The following is a 21345-nucleotide window of genomic DNA, read 5'->3' on the forward strand; positions in this document are numbered from 1 at the left end:
AACTTCCAGCCACTGCTGCCCACCCTCCTGCAGGGGATGTTCTGCCCCAGGTCAGTGTCCCTAGACTATGTGGAACACAGGGGTGGCCCAAAGCCCTCCCTCACGCCCCACCTCTCACTCGGGCTCTCCTGTCGTTGCAGACCTGCCCGCATGGTTCCATCCATCACTCATGGCCTCATCCTGGCTCCATTGGCCTCCAGCGAGAGAGGGAGCCAGCTCACCTCCCGGGGCAAGAGCTCCAGCCCCCAACGTGGCCGCCTCCCTGGAGCTCTGCCCAGCCGTCAGCCGGCCCTGGGCAACCTAGCTCTGGGCATTGTCTTGTGTGCTTCCCAGGCCCCAGGGGGAGGGATGGGAAGGAAAGAGGGAGGCAGCTGGGGAAGGGGAAGAGGGAGGAAGGGGAGGGGCCTCCATCTCTAATTTCATAATAAACACTTTATTTTGTAAAGCTGGAGTCCTGCTTTCCTTTCTGCACTCAGGTGTCTGTAAGAGCGTCACTGTGCCAAAGGGCTGGAGGAGAGGCCTGAGCCCACCCCCTCGACCCCTTCTCCTTTCTCCTTTGGGGGACAGTCGCTTCAAGTCCCCTTAGTAGAGGAGGCTTTGGGTTGACACCATACAGGGACGAAAGAGGTAATGACATGTACCTCTACCCCCACAACCTCTGGGTTCTCTGTTGGTCTCAAACTGTCCAAGGAAATTAAGATGTGGAGATTGGCCAGAGGGGAAAGTGGGAAGGAGAAAGTGGAGAAAAGGGGGAGCTATAAAAGACTAAGAAGAGAGGAAGAGGAGCTCTAGACTAGGAATAAGTATGGGTGGGGAAGAGCAGAGGGGGTAAGCCAGTGCCTCCTGGGGCCTGTGGTCCCAGCTGGAGAAAGGGTGGGCCAGGGCGAGGTGGCACAGTCACAGTGGACCTGGGGCCTGCTGCCCCACCTTTTATTCTTCCCAGTCTCTGGTCTTACTCTTTGTGGGCACAAAGAGGAGGGAGAGGGACCAGGGAGGCGGGCTGTTCGAAGGGCTGAATCAAAGTCAACTGGGGTGGGAGCCCAGCGGGTGGCCAGCATCTCTCACCGTGCACTCCCTAAGCAGAGAAGGGGTCCACCCGGCAACCAGAATTAGCACCCATGCCTCGTAACTCCAGGCAGGGCTCCTGGGGACTCAAGTAGGTGGGTCACGATAGGTCCTTGTGACCTTCCCCTCCAAGTGCGGAGTGCAGATAATCAGGGATGGCTGCTCTAATGGGAAGATGCCTTCTTGTACCTTCCACGCCATTTGGTTAGGGCAACCAGGCGGTGGGAGAACAAGGACCCTGCTCCGATGCTGGCACTGTCATTGACTCTGCTGAAGGCTGGAACCGGGCCCCTGCCTGCCTGAAGGCCTGTGTGAGAGCAGACTGTCTGCCCCTGAGGGAGACGATTAGGAGGCAGCACTCCAAGCAGGGAGCCACAAGGACAAGTCTTCCTGTTCAGAGCTAGATCCACACCTTTGGTCTCCCCTGATGTCTGCATCAAGCCTCCAGGAGTAAGTGGAGAGAAGGAGGGATTGACTCGTGGGCCGAGGAGGGGCGCATTGAAGTGGGATGCAGGCCTTTGCCTCCTCTCCCAGCCCTCCTTAACACCCTCCTAAGGTCCTCCCCAACTCATTAAGCTTCAAGGAAAACAACAATGTAGGGAAACAGGCTTTTCAGCTAGACCCTCAGGCTTATCTCTGGTCTTAAATACCTCACCATTGGAAACACCGAATCCGTCAAAGGGAGGGAAGAAGGGCAGAACCATGGAAGGAAAAGAGAGAGAGAAAGGGAGAGGTGATGGGAGGAGACGCAAGAAGAGTGGGGCTCCCCCCCTGTTATGCCCTCCCTATCTGGGTTTAATCCTCCTTCCCTGATTAATGGGAAGAGGAGGGGCACAGAGTGTTCCAGGGGGTGAGCCGCATGTGGTTCTCAGGGAGCCTTGGGCTGGGCTCAAGTGGCAACCCCAAGCTAGCCCGCCCCTCCCTCCCTGCCTTTTCTCACCCCTGGGGCTTCAGGACAGGGGTGGGAGGATGCAGAAGTATCGAACCATTGGGGTGAGCCCTGCCCCACCCCACTCTGGACCTCTTTTCCCCAAAAGAAGTGATAAGGCCCGTCTTTCTCCCTGATAACTTCCAGCCTGTTTCCTGTCTCTGCACATAGGAACTGCACATGCATCGCCTATCCTGGATCACTCACATACAACAGGTCACAGACCCACACTCACCTCTGCATGTGGAGGTGCCCCCTCTTATGTCTGCGTCAATCAAACACTTGAACCCTGGGCAAAAGCTGCCCTTCCTCCTGTGTTCCTCCAGGACCAAGCTGGCCTGGGGTCCTTGACCTCTAGTGATCATTGCCAGTGTCCTGCACCTCCTCCCCTGAGGCTGAGGAGTGGGTGAGGGATGAAGAATTGCTACGGAGGCCACCAGCCAGATTCCCAGACCCTGGCTCGAAGCCTAGTCTTCCTGTACTGGGCACCTTTCTGCGGTCCCCCTTCCCCTGACCATTTCCCCCCCTCTCCCCTACTGCTTTCGCTCCTGGGACTCCCTTAGCTTTCTTCCCTCCTCTCCCATCATCCCCTGAAAGCCAGAGTCTGCTGGGGCTCCTCTGTCTGGCCAGCTCCTGCCTGGAGGAATTCTTAGCCTGAGGTGCAGGCTTGGGGCTCACGACTGGGCTGGAGGCTGGGAGGAGGGGTGTCCAGGAGGGAGGAAAGGTATTGTTCATCTTGGGACTGGAAGCTGTAGGAGTGGGATAGAGAAAGAAGATTCAGGAATCTTCAGGTGCCACCTCCTAGGCTGACTGTGCTTTCCCCCCTCACTTGGCCTGGGGAGGGGAGGGTGGGGAGGCATCCCTCCTGGAGCCGTCAGCCTGCATCGCCAAGTCAGGGCTTACAAGGGAGCGGCAAGGGGACAGGAGGGTGGGAAAGGATGTGCTAACCCAGCAGTTCCCACTAGCACAGACGCTTCTCTCTTTTCTTCATGCCCAGAGGGAGCTACTGGAAAGAGAGGCTGGAGAGCAGGCAAAGGGACAGCAGGAGGAGAAGTTGGGCAACGGCCATGACATGCCTGGAAGCCATAGTGCAAGGGACGGGGGAGGTGCCTGGGGCGATGGCTCAGGTCCTGACAAGCGGGGGTAGAGGGAGCTCAGCCCTCCAGGCCCTCGGGCTCCTCTGGGTTCCTCCTTCCCTGGCCACCAGGCAGGGGCACGGCCCAGCTGCTCTCTTCCCCACGTCACTCCCCAGACGCCTGGCAGGAAGAGGCCCTGGGAGAGAAACTGAGCTGAAGGACCACAGCCCTGGAGCGGAAGGCCTGCACCCCAGCATCATCTCTGCACTGACTGTGTGACCTAGGGCAAGTCACATAACCCTTTGAACCTGTTTCCTCTTCTGTCAAGTGAGGATCATTTTTACCTCAAAGAGTTATCATGAAAACTGCGTTCAGGAAAGGGTTTGCATCATGGTCATTAGGGTCAGGTCGGGGAGGGGGGCAGAGAAGAAAAACAGATGTGGGAAGCCCATCGCCACCCCCAGGTGTACATGCTGCACTGTCTCCTCTTCCAGCCTGGGCCCGCTGGGCTACTCTCCCCACTTCATTCTCCTCCAGCCATCTCCACTCACCAAGGTGAGAAAGTGGCGAAGACTCTGAAGCTGAGCTAAGGACTAAAACGAGAGGAAGAGAGACTGGGGATAGGAGGGGAAAAAGCAGAAAGGAGGATGGCAAGAAAAGAGGGTCTAGCACCTAGCACAGCATCTGGCGTGCAGCCGGTGCGCAATAAGTACTTGCTGAAAGAGGACTCGGTGCTGAGAAGGAGGCTGGATCAATCTATTGGGCGCCAACAGGAACATGTCGGAGAGAGCCTCGATGGCTCCGGGAGGAGAAAGGCATGGAGACTTGCAACAAATGAAGCCGGCAACCCACGAGAGCAGGAGCCAGACGCCATGAGTCTGCCCCACTGCGGCCCCATCTGCCACCCACTCCCGGGGCTGGGCCCCCAGGTCCTGCTGCTGCTCACAGCGCCTCTGCGGGCATCCTCGAGTCCCCCGGCGCTGGTGCCACAGACGGTTCTCCGCCTTCACCGGCTCTGTCCGGGATGGCCTCCTCCTCCCGTTCCTGCTCTGGCCCCGGCCCTGGGAGCTTCCGCAGTTCCGAGTACAGCACCCAGGCATCGTTGCGGGACACATATTCCCATCCACTCTCCCGCACGTGGAAGAGGTCCACGGAGCCCCCCGAGTAGGCATCACGGTGGGTGGCATGGGCCACAGCACGGCGGGCCAGGGCATAGGCTTCCTGGGTGCTCATGTCATAGTGGTAGCCGCCATCTAGCACACCATAGGCATAGGGAGATCCAGAGCCCACCGAGAAGATGTCCCCCTGCAGGCAGGTGCCGTCGCTGTAGACGTAGAAGAGGGCAGGGCCGGAACGGTCCCAGCCGCACAGGGCAGTGGCCACGCACAGATCCAGCCCCCGATAGCGCGACATCATGACTGATAAGAGTCTGGCGGCGCCAGCCACGCTGGGCAGCTGACCCTCCCTCAGTGCCCGCAGCCGCAGCTCCCGCTGTAGCACCCGGTACCATGTGGCACAGTCGGCCGAGGTGCCAGAGGTGGTGCCCAGGAGGTGCTGATGCACAGGGATGACCTTGCGTGAGGCTGGACAGGCCACGTAGTCACCACAGGAGGACCGCGTGTCAGCCGCAGCGATGACTCCATGACGGAAGCGGAAAGCCAGGGTCGTGGTACCATGGGCCAGCCTGGGGCCATGGATTTGCAGGAAGGTTTGAGGGTCCCAGCCCTGGGGCAGAGCCCAGCCACCAGCCTGAGGCAGGTGAGGTGAGGCTTCTTGGGTGTCGGGGGCCTGCCACTTGCACACATCCTGCAGAGCCATCCCTGGGGTCCAGCGAAGGTTGGAAGGAACAAAGCAGGGATTTGTGAGCTGGGTCAGGCGGAGGAAGAGAGAGAGCAAGGAGGAGCTGGGCTGCGGCCAGAACCAGCTGGGAAGGCGTGTGATCCGTGGCTTCCCTTCTCCCTAACCCCAAACCAGGCTTTGGGATTGGCTGATGGAGCAGCGCCCTCTCCCTCAGAGGACTGCTGAGGGGAGACAGAGCGAGGCCAGTAGAGTCTCCAGCGCTGGGGAGACGCTGCCCATGACACACCCGAGCGTCATCCAAGGAGTCTCCTGTCTGTCATCCTCCAAGCACCTGGAGTTGGGTGGTGGCTGGGAAACTGAAAAGGAAAGGGAGCACCAGTGGAAGGAGCAGAGCTGGGTTCCTCTGGGTTTTCCTATGGAGGGCACTGGGCGCACAAATATAAATAAGGCCCTGCCCCTGCCCTGAAAGGGCTGCCAGCCTAGGGAAAGGTGGAGACAAGTCAGTGCAATGGCACAGTCAGAAGAGATTGCCATGGGCGTTCCCTGGTGGCCTAGTGGTTGGGATGCCGGGCTTTCCTGTTGTCCACCCTAGGCTGGCATTTAAGGCCCACTGTGGTCCAATCCTAATCCATCCACCACAACCTCTTTTCACGCAATTCCTAACACATCTCCCACCTCCCCTTCATCTTTTTGAATCCTATCTTTCCAAGTCTGGCTTAAGTACCACCTATTCTGAAAATACTTCCCAGATCCGGGGCGAGAGAGGAGAGACTGTGAGTTTGAGAAGAAAGGGGATCTAAGTGATATTTAAGGAAATGATCCAGACCTCCTTGCCAAAGCCTTCCTGGACCCCCAACCTCACCCCAATCTATACCAAACTCTCTCACCTCTGAACTACAGCACTTATCATTGCTTTCTTCCCCCAACCCCTGCTTTATTGAGATACAATGGACGTATAGCATTGCGTAAGTTTAAGGTGTACAATATGATGATTTGATACCTCTGTGTGTGTGTCTGTGTATTGCAAAATGTTTACACCATAAGGTAAGTTAAATCCTTCACCTTACTTGATTACCATTTTTGTTGTTGTTATGATAAGAACATTTAAGATCTACTCTCTTGGCAACTTTCAAGTATACAAGAGTATTGTTAACTATAGTTGCCATGCTGTACATTAGATTCCCAGAACTTATTCCTCTTATGACTGGAAGTTTGTACACTTTTGACCAACATCTCATTTTCTCCAACCCTGAGCCTCTGGCAACCACCAATCTACTATCTGTTTCTAAAAGTTTGGCTTTGTTATACTCTACATATAAGTAAGATCATACAGTATTTGTTTTTCTCCATCTGACTTCTTGCACTTGGCAATAATGCCCTCAGGTTTCATCCAAGTTGTCACAGATGGCAGGATTTCCTTCTTTTTTATGGCTGAATAATGTTCCACCACATATATAACACTTTACGCGTTCATCCATTGATGATGGATATTGTTTCCACATCTTGGCAGTTGTGAATAATGCTGCAATGAACATTGGGGTGCAGCTATCTCTACGAGATAATGATTTCATTTCCTTTGGATAAATACCCAGACATGGGATTACTAGGTCATATGGTAGTTCTATTTTTAATTTTTTTTTTGAGGAAATTCCATACTATTCTCCATAGTGACTGCACCAATTTATATTCCCACCAACAGCAGCACTGATCATTTGTACCTCTCCTCTTTGAGGTCTCCCTGAGTGGGACCTTGGAGCAGAGAACTAATGTAAGGTAAATTGGGAACAGATTATGGAAGGCCTTGAATGCATGCTGAGGAGCTGAACCTTACAGACCATTTTTAAGCAGGCAAATGATAAGATCAAGATGTTTCAGGAAAATCAATCTGGTGCTGCGCAGAATAAATTAGAGATATAGTTTGTACCCAGAAAAATCAGGAGAATATTTCAGTAATTCAGGAGTGAGGAGATAAGAAGCCAAAGGCGGTATCAGTTGCAATGAAAAAGAATGTAAGAAGCACTGTAGAGGGAGAATGAACAGGACTTGGCAACCTAGTGGACGTGGAGTAAAGGAAGGGGAGTTGTCAAGATGAGCCAGGGCTTCAAGCCTCTGTGACTGGAAGAACATTATTGTCATTCTTTCATGTGTTCATTTTGCAAACGTGTATTAAGCACACAGCGGGCACAGAGATAAATAATAGAGAAATGCCTGTCTTTACAGTTGTTGTGTTTTTTTGGCCATGCCGTGCAGCTTGTGGGATCTTATTTCCCTGACCAGGGATTGAACCTGAGGCCCTGGCGCTGAAAGTGTGGAGTCCTAACCACTGGACCGCCAGGGAATTCCCGAGAAATGCCTGTCTTTAAAAGCTCACAATCCAGTGGGAGATAAATGTATATTTATAACCAGGTAAAATGTGAAAGTGCCTTAAGAGAGGCAGACAGCATTAGTGGCAGAGGGAAAGAACCACTGAGAGAAGTCAGGAGGATTAGTTGCATTGCAGGAGTGACTGCAAAATAATACATGCTCAGTAAACAGAGGCACTCTGCATTTTCCACACCATCCAAGTGTGAGAGCCACAGAAAGATCTTCTGCTTCATTACATTCTGATGGTTGGGTTTGGAAAGAGTTGCCAAATTTCAGCATTAAAAATACAACACTCTCAGAGTCTGTTGGGAGGAGGAGGGGCTGAGTTGGGCATCAGAGGAAAGAGGAATTTATATATATATATATATATATGTATTTTTTTTAATAAATTTATTTTTGGCTGTGTTGAGTGTTCGTTGCTGCACACAGGCTTTCTCTAGTTGCGGTGAGCGGGGGCCACCCTTCGTTGTGGTGCACGGGCTTCTCATTGTGGTGGCTTCTCTTGTTGCGGAGCACAGGCTCTAGGCATGTGCTTCAGTAGTTGCGGCACACGGGCTCAGTAGTTGTGGCTCACGGGCTCTAGAGCACAGCCTCAGTAGTTGTGGTGCATGTGCTCAGCTGCTCCACGGCATGTGGGATCTTCCCGGACCAGGGATCGAACTCGTGTCCCCTGCATTGGCAGGAGGATTCTCAACCACTGCGCCACCAGGGAAGCCCAGGAATTTAGATATTGATGGATGTTGCTGCTGGAATCCAACAAGGAAGGGCAGATGCTGTCTTCATAGAACCATAAAGCAGGAGGCAACATTTCATACACTTGCCCACTTCCTTGCTTGTTATGGTTCCCAAAAGGGCTGAAAAATGAAGGTGGGTGAAGAGAGGAAGAAACAATGAAATACAGCACATTCCTGAACAAGAGCTTGTCTTAGCTAGCTTAAGTCAGAAAACCTCTCTGTACATCTTTATGGAGCCTCAACTCTCCTCCGGGCTCTGAAATGGTAAATTACTATTGACTCAGTTATTCAGGAGCTGAATTGCGAACCCAGTCTGTGGATTAACTGGGCCCTTTGCTTTTCCTTCTTTATTCTTCTATCTGCCTTTTGGTCAATTCATTACTCAATAGAATTTCCACCAGAGGGTGAGAGTAAAGACAATGCTGAATCTTAAAAACTGGTTACTGTTAGAGAACGTGGGTAGCGTGGCGATTGATGTTATCAAACAACAAGCGGTATAGCGCTCTTATTTTGTTGCGCTTTTTAGCACAAACTACTGTGGTTTTACTAACTTCATAGGAAAATGGCCTCAGCGTAGATCATTATTTTACCCAGTATTAGAGAGTGCCCTTACACAAAATGGCAACTTCAGTCGCGTTAACAGACTGCTGAAGCAGTAGTGATGTAAGTGTTGCTAGGACACCGGGCGGGGCGGGGCGGCGCGGGGCTGATTTACCGCTACCGTTTAGAACAGGATTTCATCCAGTCACGCCCTTCTGAAAGATGGCCGGCCCCACTTCCGTCCCTCAACCTGGACGTTTGCGATTGCTTCCTATGAATTTGAGGTTAATCTAATCCCGTGTTGTTTACGTGACCAAAGTCAAGATGGCAGCCACATCTCTTTGTAATTTAAGGGGAGTGAAGCCATTTATTTTTTCCTCCTCGGTGAAAATAATCACTCGCGTCTGGCTCTTGTGTTTGGAGGCGTGGTTGCCAGGAGTTAAAATGGTTGCTCCCTGTGATAGATTTAATAGGAAGTGAAGCTGTGACGACGAGGCGTTGCCCGGCCGCTCTTTGCTAGGCATTCTGGCAGGCAGTTCCCTTTGCCCTTACTAGACATGGCGCTGGCCAGCGTGTTGGAGAGGCCGCTACCCGTGAACCGGCGCGGGTTTTTCGGGCTCGGGGGTCGTGCGGATCTGCTGGACCTGGGTCCAGGGAGTCCCAGCGATGGGCTGAGCCTGGTCGCGCCCAGCTGGGGTGTCCCAGAGGAGCCGAGAATCGAAATGCTTCATGGAACTACCACCCTGGCCTTCAAGGTGCGGACCCAGCCGTCGCGCCGGGCTCAGTTCCGTGCGCCCGCGCCCTTCCCGACCTCCCAGCTGGTCCGGAACCCGCGGTGGTCGCGGCCACGAAACCCAGACGGAGGCTCGGACCTCTCACCCCAACCCCGGCGGTTTTGCTGTGTCACTGCCCCGAGAGGCCTCGGTTCTCGCTCTGGCCGGAGTGGGGGGCGATGGGGCTGGAAGGGCGGGGCGTGTGGTAAATGGGAGAAGGAGCCCGAGGCCGCTTGGGTTGATACCTAGGCGACCCCAGGGTGCTCCTGTCCAGGAAAGGCCGCAGCAGCAGTGAACACTGGCAGAGGGAAGGCTGTTGTAACCACCAAAGGTTTTAGAAACTGAGAAGCCCCGATAGGCCAGGGTTACCGAAACGTTATGGTTTGAGGAGGAAGATTGGTGGGAGGAAGCACTGTACTAGGAGCCAGACAGTTGGGATTCTTGGCCCAGCTTTGCAATAACTGGCTGTATGATCTAGGGTAAGTCGTTCGATCTCATTCCTCAGCCATCAAGTGAAGGTAATACTGAAGGTAATCCCATGTCAAGGGATTGATGTGAAGCTCTAGTGACATTAATATGAGGGAAAGTATGTTGTGAAGTATAAAACGGCAGAGACAGAGATGTTCTGGGTTTGCACTGATGCATAAAGAAATGTCAAAGATGATGTTTTTGTGGTCTCATGTGGCCTGTTTTGTGTTTCCTCTGATCTTAACAGTTTCGCCATGGAGTCATTGTTGCAGCAGACTCCCGGGCCACAGCAGGTGCCTACATTGCCTCCCAGACAGTAAAGAAGGTGATAGAGATCAACCCCTACCTGCTGGGTACCATGGCTGGGGGTGCAGCGGATTGCAGCTTTTGGGAGCGGCTGTTGGCTCGGCAGTGTCGAATCTATGAGCTTCGAAACAAGGAACGCATCTCGGTAGCAGCTGCCTCCAAGCTGCTTGCCAACATGGTGTATCAGTATAAAGGCATGGGGCTGTCCATGGGCACCATGATCTGTGGCTGGGATAAGAGAGGCCCTGGTGAGTTAAGCTGCAACCATGTGATTCTTGGGCTGGCACTACAGAGAAGAGGGGTTGGATGAACAGATGAATAGAAGAGCTTATGTCAGTGCTGGGGATGTGTTGGTTAGTTCTCAGTCCTTTCGTCTGTTTGTTCAAGGAAGGGCTGTAGTGCAGGAAGGGGCAGGGAAGTAGATCAGCTGTGTCACTGACCACCCATGTGACCTTGGGCAGGTTGCTTATTTTCTCAGACTGTTTCATCATCTGTTACATAGGTTCCATGAGGTAATACATGTCAAGCATGTAGTGTCTGACACATAATGTGTTTCCTTCTGGCCTTTCCTGTAAAATGATAAGACCTGCAAAGAGTTGTATTTAAGAATTAAATCGGCTAATAGACATAAAAACTCTAGTCAGTGCCATCTGATAGAAATACAATGTGAGCCGCACATGTAATTTTACATTTTCTAATGGATGTATTTAAAAAGTGAAAAGAAATGGGTGAAATTAATTTTAACAGTTCTCTTAATCCAAAATAACTACTATCATTTCGGCATGTGTCATTAGCCCCATTTCAGGTGCTCACAGCGACATGTCGCTGGTGCCTTCCATATTGGACAGCGACACTAAGTACCTACTCAAAAGTTAGTCATTTCTCTTCCCTTTTTTCTGAAGAGTCTTTGGCCTAGAAGGGGGGCCCTTTGGGGCTCATCTCCTTTCTTTGCTTGATATAATCACCTAGGTCCTGTTGTCATCTCTGAAAAGAAATTCCTTAGCCTATTTTTCCTTCTGGTATATAAAAACCTTGCCAGGAAATTCAGTCTTGTATCTGATATCAGTTCTTTTTCAGCCAATTGTGACTGTCCCTTTAGTCAAGCTGGGATACAGCTAGTCACTTTCTGTTTAATTTTCCCCTTTGGTGCTTGAAAATAGTTACTCTTTCCTCCTATTGGTCTTGCTTCATTCATTTACCTGCCCCCCACTCCTTTTTTTTTTTTTTTTTTTTTTTGACTGCACGGCTTGCGGGATTCCTTGACTAGAAATTGAACTGTCAGGGATTCCTGACCAGTGAAAGCACTGAGTCCTAACCACTGGACCACCAGGGAATTCCCTCATTTACCTGCTTTCTAAATGCCTAGTTTTCCTCTTTTGAACAACTGTAGCATACCCACCACTTTTTCATTTGCTTTGGAGAATATTAGTTCATTACTCAATAGAGGATGAAATGGGCTTCCCTGGTGGCGCGGTGGTTGAGTCTGCCTGCCGATGCAGGGGACACAGGTTCGTGCCCCGGTCTGGGAAGATCCCATATGCCGCGGAGCGGCTAGGCCCGTGAGCCATGGCCGCTGAGCCTGCGCATCCGGAGCCTGTGCTCCGCAACGGGAGAGGCCACAACAGTGAGAGGCCCGCCTACCGCAAAAAAAAAAAAAAAAGAAAGAAAAAAGAAATAGAGGATGAATGAGGAGAGATTTAAAAGTGCATGTGATAGAGGAGCTCAGTTTGTTACTTTGGAAATTGAAACACTTTTCTCTTTGAAAAGTGTGAAAGAAGAGTTCCATACATCTTGTGTGGTCTAGGGTAGCATTTCAGAAATGTTGTTTTGAACCCTTAGCTATTGGATTGGTCCCAGGTGGTGGAAAACAATGTAAGAGAGTACAGAAACTGGCTAGCAAGGAAAACCCAGGAAGTCATAGCATAACCTAAATTGTACCATCTCAAGAAGCCTTCCTGACAAGCTGTCCCATTCAGGATGAGTCAGCCCCCGGCCTCAAGCTGACTGAGAAAGGGTCACAGATTACTTAATGCAAGGCTGAATGAGATGAATGCCACTTTAAAGAGAACCAATAAAATGTTGAAGGAATTTGGGGGGTGGGGGGATTGCTTCTGATGGGAGGAATTGAGGCGGACTCATTTTCCTGGATGTGAAAATGAGAGAAAGGAAACAATGAACAAAAGAAGACAGGGAAGAAGCATGAGATTTTGGGGGAAGTAACTGGACATCTAATTTAATTGGAACTAAAGTCTAGTTTAATTGTGAAGCAATTGGAACCAGATGGTGAGCTGCTAGGCAAGGTAGTGGCAATGGGACTTGAGGAGGGGCTCCATGTTAGAACCATTGGAACCTGAAAACTGATAAGGGCAGTGCTTTTCAACCTGGCTTGTATCATAATCACCTGAAGAACTTAAGAATCTAGATCCATGCTTGTCCCCCACCCAGACCAATTGAAAAAGAATACCTGGGGTAAGTCCTAGGCATCTTTTTTAAAAACTTCCTGGGAATTCCCTGGTTGTCCATTGGCTAGGACTTAGCACTTTCACAGCCGGGGCCCTGGGTTTGATCCCTGATCCAGAAACTAAGATCCTGCAAGATGCTTGTTGTGGCAAAAAAAAAAAAAAAAAAAAATTCCTTAGAGGATTCTGATGCATAGTGAGTGTTGAGAACCACTGAAATAGGAAAAATATTAGTGATGCATTGACAGAATTTGAAAATACAGCAGGATTGGTGGGGCAGAAGACGGATGAGTTTGGTAGGTAATGGAGAACCACTAAAAGTATTTGAGGACAGGAAATTTAAATATGAATTTGGTGACAAAGGCATCCAGCTGGAGAGGCCCAGTGGGCAGATGGAAATGATAAAAATTTTACTACATCTTTGTCTAAACTTTTGCCTATACTAGAGGTTGGCTAACTTTTTCATAAAGGGCCAAATATAAGTAAATATTCTAGGCTTGTAGGCTATATGATCTTTGTCTCAACTACATAGCTCCATTGTTTTAGCAAAAAAGTAGTCATAGACAATATATACACAAATGGCTGTGGCTATGTTCCAATAAAACTTTATAAAAATAGTGGTTGGGGGAATTCCCTGGCAGTCTGGTGGTTAGGACTGTGCGCTTTCACTGCCGAGGGCCCGGGTTTGGGGAACTAAGAGCCCACAAGCCGCTCAGCGCAGCCAAAAAAAAAAGAAATTAATTTAAAAAATTAAAATAAAAAAATGGGCGATTGACCTGGCCTACCACTGTACCAGCACTGTCCAATAGAAATATAGTGTGAGCCATACATGTAATTTTAAATGTTATAGTAGCCACATTTTTTAAAATAAAAAGGAAAATTAATTGTAATAATATATTTTATTTAACCCAGTAGATCCAAAATATTATTATGATGTGGTACTAGCTAGCATGTGGTACTAGCTTCATTTCAAATGCTTAGTAGTCACATGTGGCTAGTGGCTACCATACTGGACAGTGCGGGTCTTTACAATATGATTTAAAATTATAGGCTTTATTCTCCTACTGTGTGACGTATGCCTTGCACTCCAGATAGTCTAAACCCTGAGGGTTAGGATTGTCTTTTTGGGTTTTTTTTCCTTCATTTTTTGGCTGCACAGCCTGTGGGATCCTAGTTCACCAACCAGGGATCGTACCTGCACCCCCTGCGTTGGAAGTGCAGAGTCTTAACCGCTGGACCGCCAGGGAAATCCCAGGATTGTCTTAAATATTACCTCTCACAGTGCCTGAAGTTCTGTGCTTGAAACCTAAGTCATTTGAATTATACTTGCTTTTTGGTTGTACAGAGAAGACAGACAAGGCAGTTACTGTAATGTGAGGTAAGATGGGATGGTATGTGTAGAATCCTGAAGTCTTAAAATTTAATTTGATTTCTTCACCTTTTTTTTAAGTAATTTTATAGAAGTGCTATTTTCTTGTATTTCTGTTGGTCTCCCCTGGTTTTCAACAAGAATGGAGAACTGTTGCCTTGGAGGATGAATCAGATGTCAAAAGCGGTGATCATTTTTTTCTTACTAACCTCATCTCTCTTTCCAGGCCTCTACTACGTGGACAGTGAAGGAAACCGGATCTCGGGGGCCACCTTCTCTGTAGGTTCTGGCTCTGTGTATGCTTATGGGGTCATGGATAGGGGTTACTCCTATGACCTGGAGGTGGAAGAGGCCTATGATCTGGCCCGTCGCGCCATCTACCAAGCCACCTACAGAGATGCCTACTCAGGAGGTTCCGTCAACCTCTACCATGTCCGGGAGGATGGCTGGATCCGAGTCTCCAGTAACAATGTAGCTGATCTACATGACAAATATAGTGGATCTACCCCCTGAAGGAGGGCAGATGTGGCTGCTTGCCTTGCTTGGGGTGACTGTTGTTGGTAATATGGGTACAGCTCCCCATCCTCTAGTGGAGGGGTCCCTGATTGTATCCATCATTTTTTTTTAATCTCTGGTGCATTGACCTCCATGTGTTACCCGTTGTTAATGAGCTACTGCAGAGGTAATTATTTGTTTTACTTTCTTGGATGTTAACATTACACTACTCGATCTCAGCCTGTATTGTGTCTTTTCTCCACACTGTCCCTCCTCCAAGCACTTTACAGTCAAATAAGCCGGGACAGTGGGAGGGAAGTGACTGTAATTACAGGAAACAGCGGTGTGAAGACATCCGCTAGTGAATACATTAACGTCCCCACTCATGAAGCTAATAACAAAGGAGAAGGAGAGGGAGGGAGGAGGGAGAGACTTCCTGATTCTGTTTGCAAAGAGATGAAAAGTTGATGAGGTGGAAAGATGCACAGGGCTGTACCAGGCCGAGCTCGGAGGAAAAAAGCTCTCCTCCTGTGGTGCGGGAGGGGAGGCTGATGCTACATGGAGAGCAGAAAGGTGAAGAGGGTAAGCCAGTTGGGAAGGGAAGCCTTTGACCCTGGGAAAAGAGAGGACAGAGGTGTGTGTGAAAGCAGTAGTGACCACCAGCCTGGTGATCCCTGTCCTGGCCCTCCAGCGTGTGCCAGTGTGGGAGACAGAAGGAGATGATGGTGGACTTACAGTCTCCTGGGCAGGAAGCGGCACAGAATTTTCACTGGAACGTGTGGGTGGGGAAGATGCCCTGCTGAGAGCAGAGATGGCTGATTTATCACACCCAGCGCTGAGGGGCTTCCCAAGCTATGGTGGCAGCAGATGGCAAGGCCTTCTGTTAAAGACAAGACATAGGACGTAGGGGAGATAGAGGAGGTTGATGGGAGAAACTTAAGAAATGGGAGAGAAGGGCATAAACACTGATTTGTATTAGTTGGCAAGAAGGAAGAAAGTGGTTGGTGAGGGTGACAGTGGAGTGTCGTCTTTTGAGGCCAAGGGGCTGGGAAGGGTTATCCACAGAAATAGAGGGGTAAAGCCTCTTCTCCCCCATACTGCAGCAACCTTCCCTTCTTGCACCTTCCCTCCCCCTTCAGCCTCCTGCAGTCTCCGTATTGACTGATGAGGGCTGTCGGCCAGGAACTGATGGAGGCTTGTTAATTGCATTTGTCAAATGCAGGGAAATTGGGAATTAGTGAGACCAGAGAAGGGAGTTTGGAAAACAAATGACTCTGGTGCCTAAGGAGATTCATTTTGCTGAAAGGTGCCTCCAGAGCCCCTGGAGCTGAGGAGCTGCCAGCGTGGACCTAGACCTGCTCTACAATCAAAGCAGGCAGGAGCCACGCTACAGCTCCCTTCTGCACAGCCGCCGGCAGATGCTTAGCTGCAAGAGGCAGAGACACAGTCATCTTCCTCTCACTTAGGACAGTGGTTTGCAGACCTTTTACAAAATTAGAACTCTTTTTTTAAAATTTTATTTATTTTTGGCTGTGTTGGGTCTTCGTTTCTGTGCGAGGGCTTTCTCTAGTTGCGGCAAGCGGGGACCACTCTTCATCGCGGTGCGCGAGCCTTTCACTGTCGCGGCCTCTCCTGTTGCGGGGCACAGGCTCCAGACGCGCAGGCTCAGTAGTTGGGGTGCGCAGGCTCAGTAGTTGTGGCTCGCGGGCTCTAGAGCACAGGCTCAGTAGTTGTGGCGCACGGGCCTAGTTGCTCCGCGGCATGTAGGATCTTCCCAGACTAGGGCTCGAACCCGTGTCACCTGCATTGGCAGGCAGATTCTCAACTACTGCGCCACCAGGGAAACCTGGGACTCTTTTTAAAAAATGAACTCTTGAAAAAAAAAAAAGAACTCTTAGGAGAAATCCAAGCCCCTGAAAGAAATCAAATCAGATTGAAGTAGAGTTGAAGGATCCAGAGCCTCAACCATTAAGCTTCCCCCTCCAGCCACTTCCCACATCACCTCCCACCACCACACATACTCCCTGGAACTTCTTGGAACCCCAAGGAACACAATTTGAAAATAACTGCCCTGGGAAATAACCTTCAGGAAGAAAAGAGAGTTGAAGATTGAAATTCTTTTACATTGACCCCCAGAGAGCATGAGACTCCCTGGGCTCTTTTCCCATGAAAGAAAATTCAGTGTGGAGAGAAGAGACAGTCATGAAGCAATGCTGCCCTTGCCTTGTTGCTATCTCACACCTGACTTTGCAGTGGTCTAGCTGTTCAGTGTAAACACCTGTTCTGCACTGGCTGAGTCCTTATGTTCAGGCAAAAACCGCATATCCTAGAGTCCTGTGTTCTGGCATATCCCTGCTTCTCTGCCTTCCTGCATTTTGGATAAAAGAAAGACTGGCTTGGGCTTCCCTGGTGGCGCAGTGGTTGAGAGTCCGCCTGTCAATGCAGGAGACACGGGTTCGTGCCCCGATCCGGGAAGATCCCACATGCCGCAGAGTGGCTGGGCCCGTGAGCCATGGCCGCTGAGCCTGCGCGTCCGGAAAGCCCTGTGCTCCGCAGTGGGAGAGGCCACAACAGTGAGAGGCCCAAGTACCAAAAAAAAAGAAAGACTGGCTTAATGGAAGAGATCAATCTGTGGTAGGTTTTCTGGAAAGAAATTAGAGCAGAGTTAGAGGAAAACTGCAAGTCTCCAGGCCCAGTGATGCTCACTCTGCAATTGCAGTTTTTTGCTGCTGGGACTGGTGGGGAGTTAGCTTTGCAGTGATGTGTGTCTCTGCTTGTGCAGGGATGATGGATGCTGCATAGCACTGGAGAGATGCTGTTGAGTGGAGTGTACCAGTTCAGGGACTCCCATCAGATTAATTTCCCAGTGCAGTCCTCTTGACAAAGGATTATGGAAAAGAAATTGCCTTAAATAGCCAGAAGATTAATTTCTCTCTGCAATTCCCAGGCATCCAAGGGCCAGGGCTTTTTCAGTGATGTCTGACAATTTCTCCTTCCACGGATAGCTCAGTAACACCAAAATGTGACTCCTCAGGGTAGGTGATGGGACTAATCTGATTAAACAGGGAGCAAAACACTCCTAGAGGCCCCATGCTTCCTCTTGCTGGCAGGGAATGCTGTGGGGTTGAAGACAGATGTGCCTTACAGCATCTCCAAACCAGGCAAGGGAGGGCTACAGGGAGCAGCGGTGCCCTGTGGGGTGAGTAGAATGTTCATGAGGGAAGGTGAAAAGGTAGGCGAGGACATGAGGAGGAGGGAGGAAGGTCACAGTTAAATCAGGGACTGAAGCGTAATAGTTACTGAGTGTTCCCTCTTTAGGCAAAACCAGAAGGTCAGTGTCTCTTGATAGCCTCCTCAGCTAGCAAATGAGAAAACTGTCAAAGCCATTTGGGGAATGGAAAGTTACATCCTTTGAGGGGAAATAAAACAACTGATTTGTTATGGTCCACAGGTTCTATGTGGACTCTCAGGGGAGCGAGGCAAGAGGGGGGATGGAAAGGGAGTAAGGTGAAAAAAGGTGGAGGGAAACTGGGGGAGCATTTCCCTAGTCTCAGAAGAAGGAGGATGGTTGGGTCAGTGATGAATTCACATGAGCGTATCTAATTTGGTGAATACAATTAGATATTTCATTTTCTGTTAGTTTTGATTGTTTTGTTAAGACCCCCTCCTGCCAGGGCTCTAGCAGTAGATTAGATGCTTTGAAACTGACCAGCAGCAGTGACCTCAAGACAGGATTAACAGCTTTATGATTTAAAATATATGTATAGGGACTTCCCTTGAGGCGGTTAAGAATCCGCCTGCCAATGCAGGAAACACAGGTTAGAGCCCTGGTCCGGGAAGATCCCACATGCCGCGGAGCAACTAAACCCGTGCGCCACAACTACTGAGCCTGTGTGCCACAACTACTGAAGCCCGCGTGCCTAGAGCCCGTGCTCCACAACAAGAGAAGCCACCTCAATGAGAAGCCCGCGCACCGCAACGAAGAATAGCTTCCGCTCGCTGCAACTAGAGAAAGCCCGCGTGCAGCAACAAAGACCCAACGCAGCCAAAAAAAAATTTTTAAATAATAATAAATTTATTTTAAAAATAAAACATGTATATTGCAACTAAGCATCTCTGCTATTTTGGGGTATTTTTTCTTGTTTGTTTTTTAAATTCTAGTTTCCCTTTAGGAAGCCAGAATCGTATTGGGAAAGCTTTAATTATAGCGGGCAAGATGAGAGAGCAAACACAGCAGTCACAACTGCTCTGATGAGCAGCTGTTGCCACCTCCTGCCTGACCCGGGCCGCCCCCCACCCCTGCATCAGCCGACTCTCCACATCCCCACAGTGCACCCCAGGGCTGGCCTCACAGCCAAGTTCTTGCTTCTCGGGGCTATGCCCCACTGAAGCATTTCAATAAAAACCATTTCTAAAATGTCCCATTCGCCGTTGTTAATGGGTCAGGCAGAAATTCTACCCACGTCAGCTTCTTGGGTTTATTTAACCCAACTCATTTCTCCCTGAAGCTCTGCCTCTGAGTCAGGTGCCAAGCCTAACTTGGCACTTCACACTTTATAATCCAGACTTAGCTGTCATCAGCCGTGAAGATCTGAACCAGTTTATGTGAAAGGAAATTAGACACCGTGGGTTCAACCCCTTCTGATGCCTCCCCCTATATCAGCCCCACCCCCATCTTCTCAGGATGCCCCTTCTTTTTGTTGTCTCTCTGCTTGATTTCATGTTTTCTCTCTGCTCTCACTTTATAAAAATTCCCTTCTCTTTCCTCCACAGAATTTAAATAAAAACTAATCAATCAATAAACCAAGTGCTGCTTATGGACATTACTGTAACAAGAAAAGGTTATTGCTAGCTTCAGGGTACCCAAAAAACTGGTATTACAGAGGGAAACACAGATGGAATGCGAGAAAGTGAGCTAGAGAAAACAAGAGACAAATGAGACAGAAAAGCGACTCCTGGACAGCAAGAGTGAGATTGAGCAAAGAGGAGAGTGAGATTGAGCAAAGAGGAGAGGGAGACGGGTCGTGGCAGAGATGGATGGAGACATTGATGGGCAGAGCTGGACTGTGAATGGGGGTGTGGGTCAGGGAGTGGGAAGGGAGACTCAGAAGGACAAGTGATAGAGTGGGCAGAGAAATAGGGAAGAAGGAAGCAGCAAGAAGCTAATGCACAGTGAAACATGTCCCCCTGGAGACAGATAATTTCTCCAGCCATACATAATGAACACGTGCCTCTGTGTGCTGCCCCTGTACTGTCACAGTCACTTACATTCTGCAAGAATCTCTCTCTGTCTACTCTGCTTGTGCAAGGTTGGAAAGAAGGTTTGAGCTCTCTCAGAACCACCTTTTCTCAACCCAGCCAGGAAGACAGAAAAGCAGAAACCGGTCTCATAAGAGCAGGAGGGTAAGTAAGGCAGGATCAGAGATTCAGTACCTTTTAACATTTTATTTTTTGACTCACAAAGAGGTCCTCTCTCCCCTCACTTTCATACCCCCTGGCCACACACCTCACACATACATGCCCACAGGTCAGGACCAAGGCTGTTCAAATAGCGAGAGGGGGGCCACAAGTTCCCAGGGAGACAGGAATAGCAGGTGCTTCTGGTAAGAAGGAAATAAGTAGATTCACGTAGAAATGTGTGTAGCCCACAAGGGACTAAAGTCAAAGGGATATTTTTGTACGTATTGCAGCTCTTTTCCTAGCCTCGCCTCAATATCATCACTATCCCAAGGACATCAGACATTCTTAGCTTCCCCATGCACAGAGTTTCACAGAACACATTGACCCTTTTTTCATGGTAGTTCATCTGGAGCAGTGATGTGCATTGTTGTCTGATTAGAGGAAATCCATTGAGCACCAGGGTTCTGTGGGAGGGCTCATAATCATTCTGTTTCCCTTGAGTCTTGAGGCTGCACTCGAAGCTTAATCTTTAGAAAAGAAAGCAGTGGAGCAGTTTAAACCAGAACAACAGATTAAGCATGGTCCCACATCTCTAAGTACGTCCCAAAGAGGGAAAATGGCACATAAAGGTGGATCAGCCTTGAGTCAGTAGAGCCCAGGTGTGGTCCTTGGCTGCATGGGCTACATCCATGAGCATCTGTGTAAGGTCTCTGATTGTTTTACGATACCTGTCTTCCTTTTCAGTTAAACACTTTACTACACTTTTGTTTATTCTCCAATGTCTAGGGTGCTGCAGGCTACTCAGTAGAGATAATAAATGTATTTTTAATGAATAAATGAATGAATGAAGGATTTCACTATGGTGCCTTAATGCCAGTGATTCTTACTCTTCTCAGCATTGTGACTCCCTATTATTTTTGCATTTCAAGATGCTGTTTGCTCCTCTGAAACATACTATGAAACGTTATATTAATTTTTAAATTAAGACAAATTAAAATTACTTGCTTTATGAATCTTTAAAAAATGTTTTGCCAACCCCCTGCTTATAAATGACTACAACTAGGTGTCATAAAAGGCAGTTTTGAGAAGCATTCCTGCCCATCCCCACCTTGCCTGGATTCTGCGGTCCTGCTCTCTTTCTCTTCAAATGGCAGGATTAGTCTCACACAAAATACGATCAGCCCCTGAAGAACTGAGCTCCAGGTGTAGCTCTGTAGGTTATCTCCCTTACCATATTTTGTTTTATTTTGCTTTCTCTTCAATCCATGGACAGAGGCTTAGCCAATAACCAAGCCTGGTTCCTGGATGTCAGGTGCATGAGTGACTTGCTCTTTATAAGGGAAGGACTAATGGTGAAAGAGAAGAAGTTGTGCCACCAAGCCCCACACCCAAAAATGGAGACAAGCCACCTTTCTTTGGGTTTTGGTTTCCTTCGAAATCTAGAATTGTTGCCACTTGTCTTTCTTCCACCGGTTTAAACAAAATGTTTTGACATTCTAGGTGGTGTTCATTAACATGTGCTTTAGAATTTTCTGAAGAATTATAACGGAGTTCTAAAATGAATCAGA

At 49.4% G+C, this 21345-nt stretch overlaps 2 protein-coding genes across 2 annotated transcripts; one reads left to right on the forward strand and one right to left on the reverse strand.

Moving 5' to 3' along the window:
* Window positions 1-4011: 4011 nt before the first annotated feature.
* Window positions 4012-4887, reverse strand: PSMB11 (proteasome subunit beta 11; the record flags this gene model as incomplete). The annotated part of the gene is made up of 1 exon (XM_079913837.1): window positions 4012-4887. The coding sequence occupies one exon, from the start codon at window positions 4885-4887 to the stop codon at window positions 4012-4014; it is 876 nt and encodes a 291-aa protein (XP_079769963.1).
* A 4074-nt stretch (window positions 4888-8961) lies between these two features.
* PSMB5 (proteasome 20S subunit beta 5) lies at window positions 8962-14641 on the forward strand. Its single transcript, XM_079914162.1, has 3 exons — window positions 8962-9262; window positions 9996-10302; window positions 14109-14641. The coding sequence occupies exons 1-3, from the start codon at window positions 9065-9067 to the stop codon at window positions 14393-14395; spliced, it is 792 nt and encodes a 263-aa protein (XP_079770288.1). The 5' UTR covers window positions 8962-9064; the 3' UTR covers window positions 14396-14641.
* Window positions 14642-21345: the final 6704 nt, after the last annotated feature.

The sequence above is a fragment of the Stenella coeruleoalba genome, assembly GCF_951394435.1.
Source record: "Stenella coeruleoalba genome assembly, chromosome: 2".
Taxonomy (NCBI): Eukaryota; Metazoa; Chordata; class Mammalia; order Artiodactyla; family Delphinidae; genus Stenella; species Stenella coeruleoalba.

Excerpts from the sequence above, each read along its gene's own strand:
- PSMB5 (XM_079914162.1), top strand. The coding sequence starts at position 9,065 with ATGGCGCTGGCCAGCGTGTTGGAGAGGCCGCTACCCGTGAACCGGCGC. Across the intron at positions 9,263-9,995 it reads CTACCACCCTGGCCTTCAAG|TTTCGCCATGGAGTCATTGT; the intron begins GTGCGGACCCAG and ends TGATCTTAACAG. Across the intron at positions 10,303-14,108 it reads CTGGGATAAGAGAGGCCCTG|GCCTCTACTACGTGGACAGT; the intron begins GTGAGTTAAGCT and ends CTCTCTTTCCAG.